Genomic DNA, 19,773 nt, shown 5'->3' on the forward strand with positions numbered 1-19,773 from the left:
TAAATTCTTTAAAATAAAATAAAATAAAAATTTCAGTCCCTCAGTTGGACCAGCTACATTTCACATGTTCAGTAGCCACATGTGCTAGTGGCTATCATACTGGTCAGCACAGATATAGACCATTCTATTACTGCAGAACACTGCTTTGGAAGATATAGTTTGACCTGCCACATATTTGATTTTCTGTAGCATGAGCTGGGTCCTAACTGAATTTTACTTCATATTTCATTAATTGAGTACTTTCTGAAAACCTTCTGGGTGCTAAGCACTGTGCTTGGTTAATAGGGTTACAACTAAGAAATCAACACTCTTCTTTACCTTCAAGGAGATAAGTCTAATGCTTCAGGCAGACACGTGACATAATTATTATAGTACAGCATGATATAGACTGCTGAAGAGCCAGTGGATAGTGGGTGGGGAATGGGGAGAGCAGAGAAGGACAGGAGGGAGTATAATTCCTACCGGAGAGGGGTTAGGAAGGGGTTTCTACAGAAAGATCTAGTATGCAGAATACATAAACAACTGGTAAGGTGACACTGACATATAATCTGATAAAATGCTCATTCAGTTCTGAATGTTTTTGCATATATATATATATATATATATATATATATATATATATATATATATATACATTTTTTTTTTTAAATAAACCCACATCCTTTCTCGTCATTTGGAGTTAGGTTTGGTGTTATAGCATAGCACACACGCCCTTTAACTATATAACTCATCCTTCCAAATCCACAGTTACTGCAAAACTCTTTCATCCAAAGGGTTATAGCATTCTGCTTCTTTCAAAGGAAATATCACAGCCGCTCCCTGACTCAAAAAGACAAGTAGGGTTAGAAGAATGCTGCTCTTCAGTCTCAAATTCACCACTGGATCAAGGCTACAGTTTCCCTGCAATTTATCTCTCTCAAGGACTCCGTATGCCCCATGCTGTGGGTTTGGTTTTATAACAGCAGGGAAAACCAGGGACTCAAGAATTTGGGGGATCACTTCAATGAGTCATAGTCTCTCAGCAGATGCCAATGCTCTTACGTTTTCAGCAGATGGTTTTATTTGCGGCTATAGGAACTCTGGCTCCTGTAGAACAGAAGTCAACATGTTGGTTGGTTATCGTTGTTCCACATGCACAGATAAAGTTTGTACAGCCCCTGCCCAACAACGTGAGTAGAAGCTTGTGGAACACAACATGGGAAAAATGTATAGGAAATAATACAGCTAGATGCATAGCTTAGTCTAGTTTGGTTGACCAGTTATCTACAGGGTTAAAATTGTATGTGCGGTGGATTTCCAACCATCTATAAATGGATCACTCCCCATTGTACCTTCTATGTCAGTCTAGAAGCTATCTCTATGCACAGTATGTAAGCTTTCTTTGAACACTGGGTAGTTTGGTTGTATGCCACATGCTTATCTCAGAGAAACCCAAACTGCTGCAAAAAGTAAGAAAAACCTAAACGTGTTTTCTAAATATGGATATCAATGTGGTTAGTGTCCTTACATTAACAGCATTTCTGACTTGAAAAACATGTAGATAGGTATGTGGCAGAGGTGGTGGTAGAGGCCGTGATGATGGTGTGTGTTCAGGCTGGCCTCCTAGGCGTGCACCCTGTGCAGTCTTGTGAGGTCCTGAGCTTGGTTTAATGCTCTGTTACTGCCATCTTGAAATTCTTAATCTTTCGACAAGGGTGTCTGAATTTTCATTTTGCACTGGGCCTGCAAATTATGGAGCCAGTTCTGGGTGTATTTATGTGGGAGGAGGCATGAGGGTGTTTTTTCTTTCTTTCTTTTTTTTTTTAACTTTATATGTCACAGTAGCATTCTGTTTCATTTCACAGTGGGACATAGAAATACAGCCTAGAAAGGCAGACATCTCCTTGCCTACCATATTATCCTGAATACAGCAACCATCAAACTCTATATAAAGGGACTAATTAATGACTTCCCTTCACGCTGAAAGGGAGCAGCCATTATCCAATATAGTATCCATCACAGAGTCAACGGCTTACTTCTTCTAAACCAGGAGTCAGCCTATATTTTTGTAAATAAATTTATTGGAACACAACTTACATTCATTCATTTATAAATTGTCTGTGGCTTTTTTCCCCCTACAATGGCAGAGGTAGCTGTGACAGAAAGCATAAGGCTTACAAAGCCTGAAATATTTACTATTTATAGAAAGCGTTTTCAGACTCATATCCTGAAGCGCTGATATTCAGAGTGTGACACCAGGACCAGCAGCATCAGCATCATCTATGAACGTACTGAAAATACAAATTCTTGGGGCCCACCCAGAATGACTGAACGAGAAACTCAGGAAGAGGGTGGACCAAGTAATCTGTGCTTTAACAAGCCTTTCAGGCAATTCTCACATAGGCTCAAATTTAAGAACCACTGCCCTAAAGAATCATGCAAGCTCTTTACTGTGTCAGTTCCACCTACTTACTTTTATTACCATCCAAATTCCACTATAATAAAAATCGAACTCCACAAAATGATTCCTGGCTTCCGGCCAAGATGGAGTAATAGGGACCTAATTTATTCTCCTGACTGAAACAATTAAAAAACTGAATAATACATATGAAACAATGGTCTTCAAGATATTAGACATCAGGCTGTGAAGAACTATCCATGGCTAATGAGTCAGTTATTAAAATACTCAACAGAACCAAAGAACTAATGTTAGATTACCTGTAATTTATTTCAAAGAAGCAGTTAGCACAGATTCATCCGAAGGCACAGCTCAGCCCTCACTCACACAAGAGAAACTCTTCCCATAACCTTGCTGTTATCAACAGCTTGGGTATTGGGGTCTCTTAAAGGTCTCGTTTAATTGAAGCTGTCACTTAAGCAGAGTAACAGATATGGGTGAGGATGACAGCATTGGGAGGGAGGGAGCAGCTGTCCATTCACTCATTCCATTTCATTCAATTAGTGAACATTCAATGTTCACCAAGTGTCTTCGATGTCCCAAGCACTGGGATGGGTGCTGGGGACTAAATGGTGAGCTAAGATAGGCGTGGTCTAGACTCTAATGGAGTTTATAGTCTATGGGGGAAACAGACGTTAACCAAATGGTAAGCTCAGAAGTGCTAGGAGAGCAAACAATGGGGACTTACTTCGGCTCCTGGGGGGTGGCGCAGGATGGCTTGCAGATATTACATATATAATAATTAGGTAAAGGGAAAGATGGATGGGTTGGGGAGGGTGCTTCAGGAACAGAAGGAACAAAAGCTGCATGGTGGCAAAAAGCAAGGCGCTTTCCTGGGCATGAGAGAAGCCAGAACATAGTACACACTGAGGGTGGGGCAAAGCAGGTCGGAAGGCGCTACCGGAGTCAGAGCACTCAGGGTTCCTAGGTCATTTTAAGGATCCCCACAATCATAGGAAGCCATTGAGCGTTTTTAACCACAGGGAACACACTGGGCTTGTAAAAGGTCACTGGGGCTGATGTGACGGGAACAAAGCGGAAGTGGACGTGAGTAGAAACCCACTGGAATGGTTCAGACAAAAGATGACAGGAGCTTGGACTGAGGCAAAGGTGGTAGAAGTGGAAGAAACTGATGATGGGTCTGAGAGATGGTTAAGGGGTCAAATGGGCACAACCTGGTGTGGAGTGGGTCGTGGGGTTGGGGATGGATTGGTGAGTAACGAGGATAACTCCTAAGTGTCTGGCCCGTATAGCCGGATGGGAGTTGTGTTGCTTCCTAAGCTAGGGTTGACCAGAGGAGTGCTAGGCTTTGAGGACAAAGCTGTTGAGTTCCATTTTAGACATGTTAAGTTTGAGGTGGTTGGATGGCATCTTAAGGGAGGATTTCTGGTAGGCGATTGGATATGTGGGTCTGTAGCTCAGAAGAGCGAAAGATGGCTGCCGTCTACTTCTACTGAATAGCAATGAAAACTTCCAGAGGTCAAGAAAAGATATGAGTCGACCATGTATCCGTTGGAAGTGCTTTAGACCCTTTGCTTTGCTAAGTGTAGTCCCGCGTTAGCAGCATCGGCTTCAGCAGGGAGCTTGGGGGGCATGCAGCATCTCAGACTGCACCCCAGATGGGCTGAATGAGAATCTGCATTCTCACAAGTCCCCCAGCTGATTTGTGTGCACAGGAAAATTTGAGAAGCCCATTTCTAGTCAACAGTCCCGTCTTCCCAGTCTCAGGAGGGGTGTCCTGAACCCGTTTGAAGTGCCCGTTTTGTGTTCAACCGTGTTTGGTGTTTCCCCCTTAAGAGGTGGCCCGCTGGGCTTGGCCATAACTGGAGCCACTTGCAAATCAAATGGCAAGTTCCAGGGGCTGCAACGCAGAAAACAAAATGTTCCAAGTCGTTCAGCTGTCTTGAAAAGAGTGAAACTAGAGGGCTTTTTCTGAGCCAAGCAAGTCTTGTTAACCTCACAATTTTTGACAAAGATGCTTTAGTACCACACTACAGACAGGGTCTGGGAAAACAGATTTATTCCCCACCCCACCCCGCCATGGGGCTGAGTGTGCCTATACAGACAAAGGAACTGGATCTGTGATTCAGGCTGTCCCCAGTGTGAGAAGTCACGGGCAAGGCTGATGTTTCTAAGCAGAGAGGAGGTGCCAGGCATCAGCAGAGCACCACACTGTTACAAGTTGACGCTGGCGAAGGAAGATCAATGCTTTTCTTGGCTACTCCTATAAATCCACACTCAAGTTTGCCCGAGCTTCAAACCAGCAAGGACAACATTGGTTAACATGAACCAGAAAAGGCAAAGAAAGCATTTTTTTGATGACTGTGATCTACTCAAGTAAAAGAGAAAAAAAAAAATCAATACCACTTTTTCCAGCATGGTTTACTAGTAATTCTCAATACCTCTCACTAACCCCCCAAAACCTCTTAAGTTAATAATGTCGTAAGCCTTCACTTAGCTGGTCTCTGTGGCTAAAGAGAATTTTGAGTTTTAGGTTTTGATTCACACAAAAACTCCAGTGTGTATTATTAGCCTAAGACAGTTTAAATATAAACCACATAGTAGGGAGAAAAAATACACATCAATGCCTCTAACCCTCAATGGCCAGTTTGTCTCCAGCATCTCTAGAACCTTTTGTGCAGAACAACAGAATAAAACACGTTTTGTCCTCGGGCTTGCGGATGGCCGTTGCCATGGCTGTGAGTTCATAACGGCCCAGTGATTTGCCCCAAGTTGTCTGTGATCCTGGCTGCAGATTTAATGCTGGCTCAGAAGGAGGGCCTGGGGAACAAGGGCTCAGATTCTTCCCCAGGGAATCTCTCTCTCTCTCTCTCTCTCTCTCTCTCTCTCTCACACACACACACACACACACACACACACACACACACACACACACACCACGCTCTATACAAGGTCTTCCTTGCTACTTTACTGACTCCTAATGAGCCACAAAATTAAAAAGGAAAGGAGGAATAACCAAGGTTTGCAACTTTGAAACAACTAGCATCAGGAAAATGGAGGCAGAGAGAATCCTATTTAAAACACACAAAAGTGAATGTCAGCCAGCAGAGACCTCCCTGATTCTAAGATGGCCCAAGTAATGGTTCTCAATAGGGGGTGACTGTACCCCCAGACATTCTGCAATGTCTGGAAATATTTTTGGTCATCACAAGTGCGGGAGGGGGTGCTACTGGCTCTAGTGAGTAAAGGCCAGGGATACTGCTCAACACCCGACAGTGGACAGGACAGGACAGCCCCTCCCCTCTTCACCTCTCCACAGCAAAGAACGATGGGATACGAAACGTCACTAATGCCAGGGGTGAAAAACCCCGCTCTAAGGTTACAATGTACAATCCTGGTCTAAGGCACCTGGTGTTACTGCCAAATTCTACAATTAAAACAAAGAGCTTAAAATAAACTTTACTTTAAAAAATACTATAGAGCAGAAGTTCTCAAGTTTTGTTGCATATCAGAATTATCTGGAGAGCATTTGAAAACCCTGATGCCCAGACTACACCCCAGATCAATGAAGTCAGAATTTCTGGGGATGGGACTCAGGAATTAGAGGCTTTGCTATTTTAAAAACAAAGCCCCCAGGTGATTTCAATGAGCACCCAGGTTGGAGAACAAGTATTATAGAGCAGGGTCAGCAAACTGTGGCCGATGGGCCACACACAGCTCTCCACATGGCCAAGAATGCTTTTTATGTTTCTAAATAATTTAAAAAAACAAAACTCAAAGAAGAATATTTCATGACACATGAAAAGTATATGCAACTCAAATTTCTGTGTCCATAAATAAAGTTTTATTGTAACACAACCACACTCATTTGTTTATTGTGTTTGGCTATTTTCAAGCTACCAAGGCAGTTGACTGCTTGCCACAGATATTTACCATCTGGCCCTTTATAGGAGAAGTTTGCAGATTTCTGTTAAAGAGCAGGGCCTCTCAGACTTTAATGTGCAGGTAAATCCCCTGGGGAATCTTGTGAAAATGCATATTCTTATTTAGGCAGGTGTGGGGAGAGGACCTGGCAGTCTTACTGCTGCCAGGTGGAGATTTCATTCTGGGAGCCCACCAGCCCCACACTGGGTCACAAGGGCAAAAAACAGGGTTCTCCAAGGGGGAGGGTCGGTGCAGCCCTGGGAGACTCTTTTAGGAGGTCTACGAGGCCCACACTCTTTTATAATAGCACTGAGATGTTATTGAATTCACTGTGTTGCCATGTACATAGTAAAAGTGCCGGTGGCTTAGCACGAATCAGGCAGTAGCAGCAAAGTGTACTGACCAGCAGTGCATTCTTCACCACCAGCACTCACAGTAACAAGATAAAATCAAAATGGACAGTTTCACTTAAAGATGTCCTGGCTGCAGGAAAAATGATACATTTTAGTATTCAAATTTTATTAAATTTGAAAATTCTGTGTGATGAAATGGGAAGGATGCAGAAAGCACTTCCGCTCGGTACCAAAGTATGATGGTTGTCTGTAGGCAAAGTTCTTCTGGGACTGAGTTATGATCTGAACTAGCACCTTTTCTGCGTGTGTTCGCAACACCATTTTTTTTTCTTGAAAAAACGGCTGACAAGCGACAGTTATTGAAACTTGGGTATCTGGCAGAAATGTTCACAAAAATGATCCAAGTGAACTTGTCATGTCAAAGAAAACAACTGAGAGTATCTGTTGCCAATCAATTTTGGAAAACTTGCACCTGCTATAGTGAAAGTGCCAGCTTCTCAATACTTGAAAAGCTTCTTGATGAAATTGGTGGTAATATGAACAAATGTGACTTTTTTGATCTGGTGCAATGAAATGTGTCAATATTTGAGAGATCTGCACAACTCAGAGAACCAATATTTTCCGAATGACCAATGGGTGACGTTACAAAATCGCTCTTGAATGCAGAGCCAAGATAGAGCAACAGATTTTAATGGAACACAGTACACAAAGGTTATTGATATGGTTCCAGATGCTACATAACAAATAATCGTTAAGACAGCACCCCTTGTTGAATTTTATTATCAAGAAGAGCTCTACAAATATATTAAAAGGCCATTGAAATACTCCAACTACATATCTGTGAGACCCTGAGTTTTCTTCATATACTTCAACCCAACTAGATGCCCCCAGATGCCTTTGAATGAATGTAGAGGCACATGTACGAATCCAGCTAATATTAAGCCACATATTAGAGATGAACAGAAGTGTACAATGGTACTATTGTCCCCACTGAAGTTTTGTTTTGGAAAATAGCTATTTTCCCTAAATATTACTTATGTTAACATGTAATGGGTTTCTTATTTTAAATAAATAATGTTTATTATTTAAGAATACATTTCTCAGTGATAATTTCTAACAAGAAAATATTTATAGATATAACCCACATGAGCAAAAGCTTTTTGGGGTCTTCAATTACTTTTAAGAGAGTAAAGGGACCTAAGCCCTGAAAGTCTGTGAACCACTGGTATAACGCATGAAGAAGGTACCATGAAATCAGTGGAAGGGGGGGTTCCTGTTAAAGAGCTAAGTAAGACATCACTGAAATAATCCATAGGTTGCTCCTCAGTTCTCCCTCGACCTTCTTAGAGTAGTTAGTGTCAAAGTTCAGCTATATAATGCTAAGAATGCTCAAACTGTTTGTAATAATATAGGGGAAGTTGGTTCTCAGCAGATCCTTTTAAAAAGCTTTCCTAAGATCTATTACGTAGATTAAAATTTTACATTAGCTTCTAACATGTTCAATACGGCGTGAGCAGTAGACGATAAGCAATAATATACAAGTAAAGATACGTTCACATGGTGAGAATAAAAAAGTTCGGGAAACAGACATTTGTTAGTCTCTTCTTTTGCCTTTGTGGGAACTGGCTTTGGTTTCCCTGGGACCATGTGGTGTGCTCACAGCCTAGTGAAGTGGGGGAGCAAAGAATCAGGGAAACCGATGGTGAGTAGGGAGAAGTGAGCTCTAAGTTCGGATGACACAGATTTGAAGAGCATGGAGATCTGTAGGGTGTTCAAGAAATGTGAGAACTATCTGCATTATTAAGCTTTGGCAGCACTCAACCTCCTTGACCATCTGGGTGACAGCGTCTATGCTTTCCTGAATTTCACTCAATTCAATGAGTGTGGAACTGCTCCTATATGGAAGGCACTGTACTTGCGGTGGCAGGGGTTTACTGTGCCCTCCCGGCACTGACACTTTGGAGTGGGGTGGGGGACAGAAACACATAAGAAATGATTAAAGTAGAATAAAGAGACTCAGGGACATGGGGCGCGAGGTAGGGACAGATCTCCTTGGTCTAGTACGAGGAGCTAAGGTAAGGGTGGATGGTGGTAGCAGTGTAGACAGGCCTTGAAGAACAGAAGGAACTCATGGCTAGGACAGAAGGAAAAGCGTGAGGGAAGGAGAGCAGGACCAACGTGGGGATAGCTCCGGGTGTGGCTGAGTGTGTCAAGGGCACCAGCACAGTGTGAGAGGAGAACGATGGAAAGGCAGGTGGGGCCCTCGTATGGGAGGCCTCCAAGCCAGCCTGCAGCCTTGGGGGCTCTGTTGTGCAGTCAGGGAAGGTTTGTGAGCAGGTGACTGACATGATCCAAGGTATGCTTGTAAAGAGGTTCATCTGGCACTGGGGGTGTAGGCTGGGCTAGAGTGGGTGCAACATAAACTCTTCCACTGTAGGTGGTAGCAGAATGGGTCTTTTGAGATTTATTCAAAGTGCACCGGGTGTGGTCAGTGGAGGCCAGAAGGATGAAAACCAGACAAAGCTTGGAGCTATTAAGCAGTCAACGTCACACAACATTTCATGGGAATGGCTTGGTGAGAAACAGTGAGAGAATTCATGTGAACAACTCTTCGTAAGGGTCACTCCAGAGAATATAACAGAATCTACAGTGACAGAAAGCAAATTAGTGGTCGCTTGGAGAGGGCAGGTGACAGGGAGGGCTTACAAAGGGACCCGGGGAAACTTTGGGATTGATGGACATGTCACCGTCTTGCTTGGGCACATACATATGTCAAAACTTATCAAATAGACCACTTTAAATACATATATGCAGTTTATGTGTGTCAATTATACCTCAAAAAGGTTAAAAAAAAAAAGACCTGCTTCTTGAGTTTGATTTTTACAAAAGACATGAGTAATTTTAAAAGGTTGCGAACCCCTTTTGGGAACTAACGATTGGCAGCAACGGCAGCAAAAGGCAGGAGCCATGTCAACCTGGGTGCGGTGGGGGCAACACATCCACAGGCTCCCCCTACTTGGTAACAGGCAAATGAAGGGGCTACTGTCATTAAGGAGAGAAGACAGTGCTCTGTGAGGACAAAGGATGCATTTCCACTTTGAAACCATTATAGAGCTTGTGGTAGGCAGCGCTTCTAAGACACCCCCAGTGATCCCCAGCTTGTGGTAGGCAGCGCTTCTAAGACACCCCCAGTGATCCCCAGCTTGTGGTAGGCAGCGCTTCTAAGACACCCCCAGTGATCCCCACCTCCTGATATTCACACCCTTGTATCAGTACCTCTCCCTGAGTGTGGGCGGGGCCTAGTGACTTGTTTCCTTGATTAGGTTTCAAAAGACTATGATTTCTGTGTTGCTAGCTCGCTAGTGCTCTCTCTCTCTCTCTCTCTCTCTCTCTCTCTCTCTCTCTCACACACACACACACACTCCTGTCCATTCACTTGCTCTCTCTGAGGAAGCCAGCGGCCATGCCAGGAGGGCATTATGGGAAAGCCCACGTAGCAAGTAATCAATAGAGGTCTTGGGCCAACAGGTTGCGAGGAATGAGTCCTGCCCACAACCACAGGAGTGAGCTGGGAAGTGGACGATTCCTGGTTGAGCCTTCAGATGAGACCCAGAGACAGACAAGCTGAGCCCAGGCTCCCAAACTACAGAAACTGAGATAATATATGTTGCTGTTTCCAGCCACTAAGTTTTATATTCATTTGGTATGCAACAATAGATAACTAATACACCGGTATTAGCCTACAGCTCTACAACACAATTTTTGCATTTTTTTAAATACACAAAGATGCAATGACAATATGAAAACATCAGGAGGAGTTTGCTTCAAATTCAACAGCACCGTCTGCTAAGGATGTGGTGATTTGGCTTTGGGCATCGTGATGGTAAATATGTATTCAAGGTGCCTGTGAATTTCAAGTTTATGCTGTTCTTTAGAAAGGTATTTTGAACTGAAATAACATTTTGCAGAAGATGTTATAATGAGAAGCTATTTCCTTAACCAAGGTTATGATCCTCTGTGTATACAGTAGTGGTGGTCAGGCTTTAGTGTGCATCTGAATTGCCTGGGGAGCTTATTGAAACATACCAATTCCTGGGGCCCATCCCAAAGAGGGTGGGTGAGGCCTGGGAAGCTGAATGGTTAACCAGGATCCTTGGTATTTCTGATTCAGGGCATCAGAGGCCCATACTTTGAAAAATCATGTCATAAAAGAAATGACCCCCGATATTACATTTAATAAAATATAAATGATCTTTTACATATCACAGAAAATAAAACTTGCAAAAATACACTGAATAGAACAATTCATGAAAACAGCTCCACGACATCCATTTAGCAGGACTTGAATTGGGAACACTCAGAGAAGGACCTGAAAGAGGCTGGGAAAAGGCAGGGGGCGAAGCTTCCAGAAAGAGCCAAGGGACCCTCTGGAGAAGGGCTGAGATTTAATCTAAGGCCTGTGAACAATGGGACCCCACCCCACCCCCCAGAGGATTCTGGAGCCTGGAGAGAAGTAGGTGAGTGATCTTGGATGGAGAAGATTTTAGGAAACTGAGTGACTACCAAAATTTTTAGGTGTTGCCTACCCTAAATAGATTGAATTTGCAGTGTGCTAAGAATGCAATTAGTCTAAGTTGGGTTGGCAATTTTTTTCTGTAAAGGGCCAGATAGTAAATATTTTTGGCTTTGCAGAGCATATGGTTGCAACCACTCAATTCTGTTTTTGTAGCAGGAAAGTAGTCAGACAACCTATAAATTAATGGGCGTGGCTGGTTCTAATAAAACTTTATTTACAAAAATACCCAACGACTGAATGACGCACACAATTAGATTAAGGTTTTTTTCCCCCCTTGAAATACATTTCAAGTGTTTTTAGAAAAAACCTCAAACTGAGTGGCCTTACAACCTTAGGTTGGGAAAAAGTAACACTAAAGAACACAAAAATCCAATAGCATTTCCTAGGTTTCACACTGTAAAGTGGATCCATGACAGACAAGTCCCAGGCTCGACCTAGCCAGCGCCAGAGGGATAAAGGCTGGAGATCTCAGGGGGCCTGCCTTCTCAAGTCACTGCACCTGGGCAGATACACAGAAGCAAAAGTGTGACCTGAGTCACAGCAGTGAACAAATGAGCTGTGCTTGCTTGTCCCGCAGTCCCACACTCCTCCCTCCAGGTCCCTGCCTCTTCATGGCTGCTCAGGAATCCGTTGTTGGCAATGGAAATCCCAATGCGTGGGCTTCCTGCTAAACTCTCAGCAAAACATGAACATTCGCCTGTGCTCTCCCCACACCATCTGCTGTATGTGAGAAGGCGCTCTCTTTGGACTTCTAGAATTATCTATGGCCATCTTCACCCAAGCATCAGAGCAATTGGGATTTGGCAGATGGGTGTGTGTGTGGGGGAATTGGTGACCGGTAAAGGGGGTGGTTTTTCTACTCCTTACCTATCAGATTCAATGCTGAACTACAGATTTAGCAGTGTGTGAATAGTCATTCTTGGACCATTAACTTACAGCGTATATTAAGTAACAGCACCTTGAACATCATTGGATTATATTAAAGAACGTGATGAGGGACATTTAAGAATTTCTCCCAAGCTCCCATCAACTACTTTCTCCTCACCCTCCCTTTGCCACAAGCAAACAAACCTTTCCCACTTTCCCTGCCCCTCCCCACTGTCCTTCACCAAGATTTTAAACAAAGGAATAAGAAGAGGCATGATTTCAGACAAGTAGGCAAGAGAAGCAAAGGTCACCGTCCTTCAAACTAAGCAGGACTCAGGGCATTAATGAGTGTCAAGTCGATGCATGCCTCTCCACAAAGAGAGGGAAAGCAGAACGAGTACCTTAAGCAATTCTGTTTTCCCCCAAAATAAAAATGTCTAGATCTCGAGGGTAAATTCACTTCAATTTCTTCCTGTCTTGTCTCTTCTCAAACTTTAATGTGCATAGGAACCATCTGGAAATCTTGTTAAAAAGCAGATTCTGATTCAGCAGGTCTGGGGTGGGGCCTGAGACTCTGCATTTGTAATAAGCTTGCAGGTGATGCCAAATCTGCTGGTCCACAGACCACACTTAGAATAGAGAATCTAAATTCTTAGACTATACTCTTATGCCTGTGTAACACGATTGCCAGAAACCCGAATATCCCTACGCATTAAATACAATAGTCCATTAAACGCAGGTGCAGCATTAACTATTCCTTCTGTCACTACTGCCACCATCTCAGGCCCAGGCCCCTAAGGCAGCATCACACGGGGTTGCCCATGTGGCCACCCGTCCTTTGATTTCCTGTAGGCCTAGAGAAGACGTGGGTATTACCTGGCTAAAGAAGTTAAACACTGAAAAAATTAAGAAAAAAGCAACAGATGGTGAAGGATTAACTATCCAAGTCCTAAAAATGTAATTGTACTGGGAAGTTACACCAAAAAAGTAAAACATGAAAAGATCAAGGCAAAGGAAACTGGAACCACTGGACTTTTCCAGTGGGGAATAAGGAAGTTGGGGGGTTGACGAGAGGTGGTCTCTACCATAATAACTGCGCAGTGGGAGAGGCATTCTCCTGTGCAAAGATCTGGTCAGCCTTCATGCAACTCTCCCTTCCCCCCACTAGAAAGAAACTGAGAACTCTGCAAAAAAAAAAAAAAAAAAAAAAAAGAGACACAAGAGCCATATGGAATTCTCTATTTTTTTCCTCATACCATCTGGTTTGGGATTTAAGTACAGAATGGCAACTGCATTGATTTAGAAGCCAACAAAATCTCCAAGCAACTAGGAAGGTGACAACATGGCTGGGTTCAGTCTCCTCACTCTGGGGCCGGCACTGTATTCTTTATACTATCCTACATGCAGGGTCTCTGTGGCTGGCTCCCGACACAAGTGGCCCCAATGCATGTGCCACACAGGCATATTTTTTCCAGTGATTTCAGTCACTGCACTGAGAAAGTGATAAACTATGTGTGGGTAGAGACCGTTTCAGGATCTCGGAAGATTCTATAAATCAAGTTCTCAGTGATTTTGTTTCTCCCCTTGCTCGTTCATGAAATTCTCACATGAAATATCACCAGCAACCTGATACTATTAGAGTTCTACAATTTCTCATCATACCATTCCAGAATTCCCCAAACTCTAAAAACGAAGGATTATTTATTTATTTATTTATTGGTCTAGCTCATCTGGCAGCAAAACCTGCTCTGATCTGAACTTCTTTGGTGCCAAAACCCGACCTGATGGACAAGAGGCTGTTTATAGGTTTCATTTCCCCAACTTGGGCTCTCCACAAAGATTAATGCATTGCATTTGTGGGAGCACCCAGACCTTGCTGCCGATGACATGCTGTCTGCGCCATGTTACTTTTCAAAAGCCCAAACTCCTCTGAATTTGGAAACAAATCTGGCCCCAAAGGTTTCAGAAAAGTAACTGGAACCTTGTAGTTTTCTTCTCAGTTGCCACTGCTGCTTAGAATGCCCGTATTCCAGTGTTCGGTTGTAAAGTCAAAAGCATGTAAGTATTTTTCCAGCGCTCTTATAGGGAACTGCTCAACCAGTGAACCAATGGACAAAACTCGTCAAGAGTAATTGCTAGAGGGGCGGCCGGTTGGCTCAGTTGGTTAGAGTGCGGTGCTCATAACCCCAAGGTTGCAGGTTCGAGTCCCACATGGGCCAGTGAGCTGCGCCCTCCACAACTAGAGTGAAACAACTACTTAACTTGGAGCTGATGGGTCCTGGAAAAATACACTGTTCCCCAATATCCCCCAATAAAAACTTTTTAAAATTATGCTAATTTTCACCAGAGAGAATAGTAACTGCTTTAAAAAAAAAAAAAAAGAGTAATTGCTAGAGGGCTTTCTCCTAATAAGATATTGATGTTTACTCTTTGCCACACAATCCAGGAAAGACAGTGGTTTTCTCGATTTCCAACTAGCCTGGTGTCTTCTAACACATTCTTAAAATGAAGCGATTCTCTCTCAAGCACTAGTTTCTGATGGCTTGGGGACCTTCTTGTCATGTTAGCATATACCATTCTCTCTCTCATTGTGTGCCATTGAACTGTGCACATCTAATGGTGCTTTTAGGGGAGGGGGCTTTTAAAAATAGCTTTCATGTGATAAAGTTTACATATAAAATTCACCTGTTTTAACTGTACAATTCAATAGTTTTGAGTAAATTTACAGAGTTTGTAACCATCACCACAATCTAATTTTAAAACATTTCCATCACTCCAAAAAGATCACTTGCCCTATTAGCAGTCACTCCCCACTCCCCACTCTCCTCCCAGCCTCTGGCAAACACTAATCCACTTTCTGTCTCTATGGATTTGTCAATTCTGAAAGTTTCATATAAATGGAATCACACAATATTTGGTTTCTTGTGTCTGGCTTCTTTCACTCACCATAATGTCTTGGAGATTCATCCACGCTGTAGCATGTACCAGCACTTTACTCCTTTTTATTGCTGAAGAGTATTCCTTTGTATAGATATGTCATGTCTAGTGGCAATGTTGTTTTTTTTAAACCACGATTTCAGAACCCTCCATTCTTTAAAGGATCTATGAGAACATATGTCTGATGTCCCTTCTTGCTCATCTTTTCTAACCAGCACTGTTCAGGCATACACAGAGCTGGTATCTAATAGCCCTACGTCAAATGAAGTAATGCATAACTCAAGATATATGACTAAATCTAAAGTCAGATTTCATATTAATTAAGTTGAAGCCACAATTTAGGTTTTCAAAGAAAAATAAAAAGTTTTACTAAGTTACAGGTGTTGTGACTTTGTAATTCAATAGATGTCATACATTGTACCTCAGGATTGCTCTTTACAGAATTTTAGGTTCTATACTGTCATTTCTGAAGTATTCCTAAAAAACAGTAAGCAACTATTTGGGAAAAATGATGCTATGGGTTCATGCGAAATTATAGCAATATTTTAAACCTATTGTGTTTATTTGACCCACTACCACCCCTTTACATTCACATTTTAAGCAACTCGAGATTCTGAAGTTTAGCTAACTGAGCTGAGTATTAACACCAGTGTAGACTATGGGAATGCGGCGGGTGGCTGTTCATATTGCTCAGCCTTCTCCCCCTTCGGGGTCCCCACATCAACTGACACATTTCACCCAGGCCCAGCACCTAGCAGTTCTGAGAGACCAGTGTTTCTCGTGAGCAAGGAAACCAGAAACCAAAACCAGTGGACCTACCTGATGGGATTGAGTGCACAGTTTTCCAATCCTCATTTCATGGGCTTTGATTTTCCCCTCTCAAAAGGAATGACTAATGTTAAAGCAGTGTGGTGCAAAGCAATGGGGCCGGGAAGACATTTGGGGACACTTACAGTCCTCTCGGAGCCAAGGCTCCTCAAGTGTCCTGGCCTAGTTTTCTTGATCCCAAGATGGACATGGGTGAAGGCCCCGCCCCCATTATTGGTTCAGACATTGGAAATTCTGTGGTTAACCCAAAGGTGTATCTCATTGTACACTGCTCCCTTTCAGATAAAGACATAAGGATGAGAAAAGGGGAAGGAGGGAGAAGAAAGAGGCGAAAGATGGGGTGGAATGGAGGAGGAGAGAAAAAAAGATGATTACAAAATGTTTAAAGGGCCAATTCCACCCACACCCCTATGAACAAATCAATGAATGCATCAAGCAAAACACAAAATATCACCAATCTGAAAGAACCATTGCAAATAATATTAACGACAACAGTTGACTTGCTATTAGAATTCACCCCAAGGCTGTATTTACCTGGACTGCTCAAGGGGCTAGCCCTGTCCCCCTGGGTTGGCACGGGATGGTACTGGTGGTTCTTTGAGCCTGGGTACATCCAGTGGTACCTGCCAATTTCCATTTCAGCTCTGCTGTTCACTGCCAATTTCAGGTGGCAAAGAGTCAGTGTCTCTATCTCCAGCAAAGATTCTATATCAGCATTTTTAGTTATTCTTTTACCATATAGTTAAAGGAAAGGGGGAGTTTAAAAATATGTGAGTGAAATGCAATCTTTCAGTACCATCTTATCAACTCAGCATGATAAATTGAGACTGTTGGGAGTCTCCTCTTCCATTTTTTGAATGTAAGTTTACAAAAATCACCCAAACTGTCTTTTCTTTGCTTATTTTTCTCTTTGCTTATTTTATCCATTACCCCCATCCCCCATGATGGGCAGACACTATTTATAGTTAAAATCTGGCTTCTCGCAATAGTATTGTCCTGTGTATTTCTCGCTCAGACCCACAGAGTGCTAGAATTATTGCAGCTGCACAAGCAAAGGTGATTACAGGCTCACTCTCCATAACAGTACCCAGTTCCTGCCTTGAAATCTGACAAAGAAGCCCATGGTCTGCTGACTCTTGGATGAAACTCCTGTCTTTCCACTGACATCTGCAGTATTTATTCTCTGTCACCTCGCCTTAAACTCAGTACTTCAGTCTAGAATGTTCTGGATTGAATCCTGATCCAATGATCTTCCAGTGTTTTATAGACGAAGGGCTACTGGTCATGGGCTTGAACCACTGCTTACCCACACATAAGGTGACAAGTGGCCTCCTGGGGACTCAGGTCCCTATATGGTCATATGACTATATTTCCTACTTCTTAGGGGATTGGAGAGAAAAGCATCTACTAATTTGCCTGACACAGAGTAAGCTGCTGGTAACTATTAGTTGAATTACAATCTTGAAATCCCTAAGAGACCATAAGGTCACTATGCCAGTTTATGTCTGAGAATCCCATAAAACCTAATAAGGGGTTTTATCCTCTGGGGTGCCACAAATATTTCAGGATAAAAAAAGTGATTCCAGCATTGACATGGGTAATTATCCCATCAGAAGATCAGGTTACAATGCTCCATTTGGCGCTCCTATCGCTGAGGATAAAGAGCGAGGAGACAATCACATTGCGAGGTAACACAGCAAACGCCTTGACAAGGTCCGTTTAAAACCTCACAAAGCCTTTTCAAAATCCCAACTCCATTCTCTGCGATCTCTGAACACTCTCCAGGTATTTCCGATTAGGAAGTGGAAACATACTTTTCTAGGTAGTGCTTTAGAGAAAACTCCTTTTGGCTCCAAGTTCAAGTAAAATGTCTTTTTAAAGACCCTTAAAGAACTGAAAAGAAAAAAAAGATGCTAGGACAATCAAAACTGCACATGGAAACTCTTTTTGCTGCTGTTTTTTTGTTGTTGATGATAATGATAGCGTAAGTTGGAGTGCTTATGACGTGCCAGGAGTCATCACGCAAAGCGCCTTGCACCCATTGCCTCATTTGTCACAACCACCCAACGAAATAGGTACTATTATGATTCCATCTTTACAAATGAAGAAACCGAGGGCAATGAGAAGGTAAGTCACTTGCCCACGATCGTGCGGCTAGGATTCTGACTTCACAGGGCACGTTTTTGAAACCACCGTATCATCCTACTGAGGCCGGTGCATCTGCTGCCATTTTCTACTCATTTGCTGAAGCAGTGGCTAGCTCAACAAGAGTTTTTCTGAAGTCCATTGGGAGGTAAGCTGCGCTTCTGTGCCTCCTAAAGAAATGTTTCAGGTCTCAAGCTAAAGAATGTTTCAGGGTTCTTAAAACTGCTTAACTCTTAGCCTTCCCTGGATTTAGGTTTTTTTGCTTTGCTGTTCAGGAGATTCTCTTTCAGACATGGGTTGTACTAAATTTTCTGAAAGAAAGAAAACAAAAAAAAAACACAAAACCCCACTGGGACTGGTGGAAAGAACCAGAAGAAGGTCAACTTGCTTCATGGTATGATCTGATTTCCTCTTGGTAAAGTGGCTGGGAGCCCTCCATATCGACCTCAAGAGGTAGGGCTCAATCACCTTTGATCTGAAACATTTCATCCTCCTTTAAAAAAATTTATCTCTCCATGCCCAACAAACAGCAGGTTCCCAATAAAGGTCTGCTAAGTAAATATTTGATTGAATGCAAAGGAGTACTCTGGGACTCTGTGGACCAAGAAATGAGCCCCCAAGGCCCCCCAGTGACACTGACCTTATCCAGGCCAGGCCGTACAATTCAGGGAATTTTAGCATAGGATACATCCATTCTCTGCCCTCATCTTCTTACAGGGAAGGGATGTCTCCAGGCATTCAGGCACAGGCACAGGCTGCTAGGCAATGACAGCGAAAATCATGGACTGCCCGCCACTAACGTGTTTTTTTGAGAACAACATGGCAGCCATGCCTGAGATGCTTAATTCAGCATAAAAACACCACGACTCCAGCAGACATGGAGATGGGATCGATCGGTAAGTGGGTGGAAGTTTTCAATACTGCTGGGAAGGTCTTTTTACAACAGTAAATCTTTAGATATGAAAGAAAAGAAAATATATTTTGTTTTTGAGCCAGACTTAAATAAAGACATTAAATATAAAATTATTTATAAAATTCCAAAGAACACAGTATACATTTTGTTTAAAAGAACAGGGTCCTAACACTTAGAAGGGAGTCAGATGATTGCAAGAAGCCTCAGCTTGAGAGATAATATTAATAATATGTCAATTCTGGGCAACTGGCAAGAAATGGGAAAATGTGCACAGTCAGGAAGACCTGCTTACAGAGCGAAGACTGCAAATGTTCCCCTGAGAGAGAAGAGAGAGATGGGCAGGAGACCAAGCTATATTCTTGAAGAAGCACAAAAGACTGTGACAGCTAAGATACTATTTATGTTTGGGGTGCAGGTGAGCAGTGGTGGCTGATGGCCACAAACACAACTGTGGTTGCTCATCACCAAAGGTGGGTATGAAACAAACAATGGGAAATGAAGGAAAGGAAAACAAAACAATGCCTTCTACACTTCTTTTTTCCATTTACTTAGATAATGTGATTTAGTGACAAGGCTGAAGAACTGAACTCCAGACGGCTATACTTTCTAGCATGTAGGAAATCATCACTGGAAGCAACTGAGTGACAAAGACTGAGCTTCCTAGAAAGACCATATTCACTGGGCAAGGTCTTTGGAAGCTATAAGTATCATCCTTCATTTTTAGCTATTATCTAAAATATGAAAGGAAAGCTATAACAACACTATAGAATATAGCAGGGGTCAGCTAATGACCACCTGTTTTTGTACATAAAGCTTTATTAGAACACAGCCA

The 19,773-nt window shown here is 42.7% G+C and overlaps 1 protein-coding gene across 7 annotated transcripts in view; it reads right to left on the reverse strand.

Moving 5' to 3' along the window:
* GPM6B (glycoprotein M6B) overlaps positions 1-19,773 on the reverse strand; it is a 152,809-nt gene that overhangs the window by 18,612 nt on the left and 114,424 nt on the right. For 3 of the 7 annotated variants that reach the window (XM_019746291.2, XM_019746292.2, XM_074323185.1), the window contains exon 2: positions 16,418-16,537. The exons of the other annotated variants lie outside the window; for them this stretch is intronic. In XM_019746291.2, coding sequence (XP_019601850.1) covers positions 16,418-16,537 — 120 coding nt within the window. The remainder of the gene's footprint in view (positions 1-16,417; positions 16,538-19,773) is intronic. 7 annotated transcript variants of the gene reach the window in all.

This window comes from Rhinolophus sinicus, chromosome X (genome assembly GCF_036562045.2).
Source record: "Rhinolophus sinicus isolate RSC01 chromosome X, ASM3656204v1, whole genome shotgun sequence".
Lineage (NCBI taxonomy): Eukaryota > Metazoa > Chordata > Mammalia > Chiroptera > Rhinolophidae > Rhinolophus > Rhinolophus sinicus.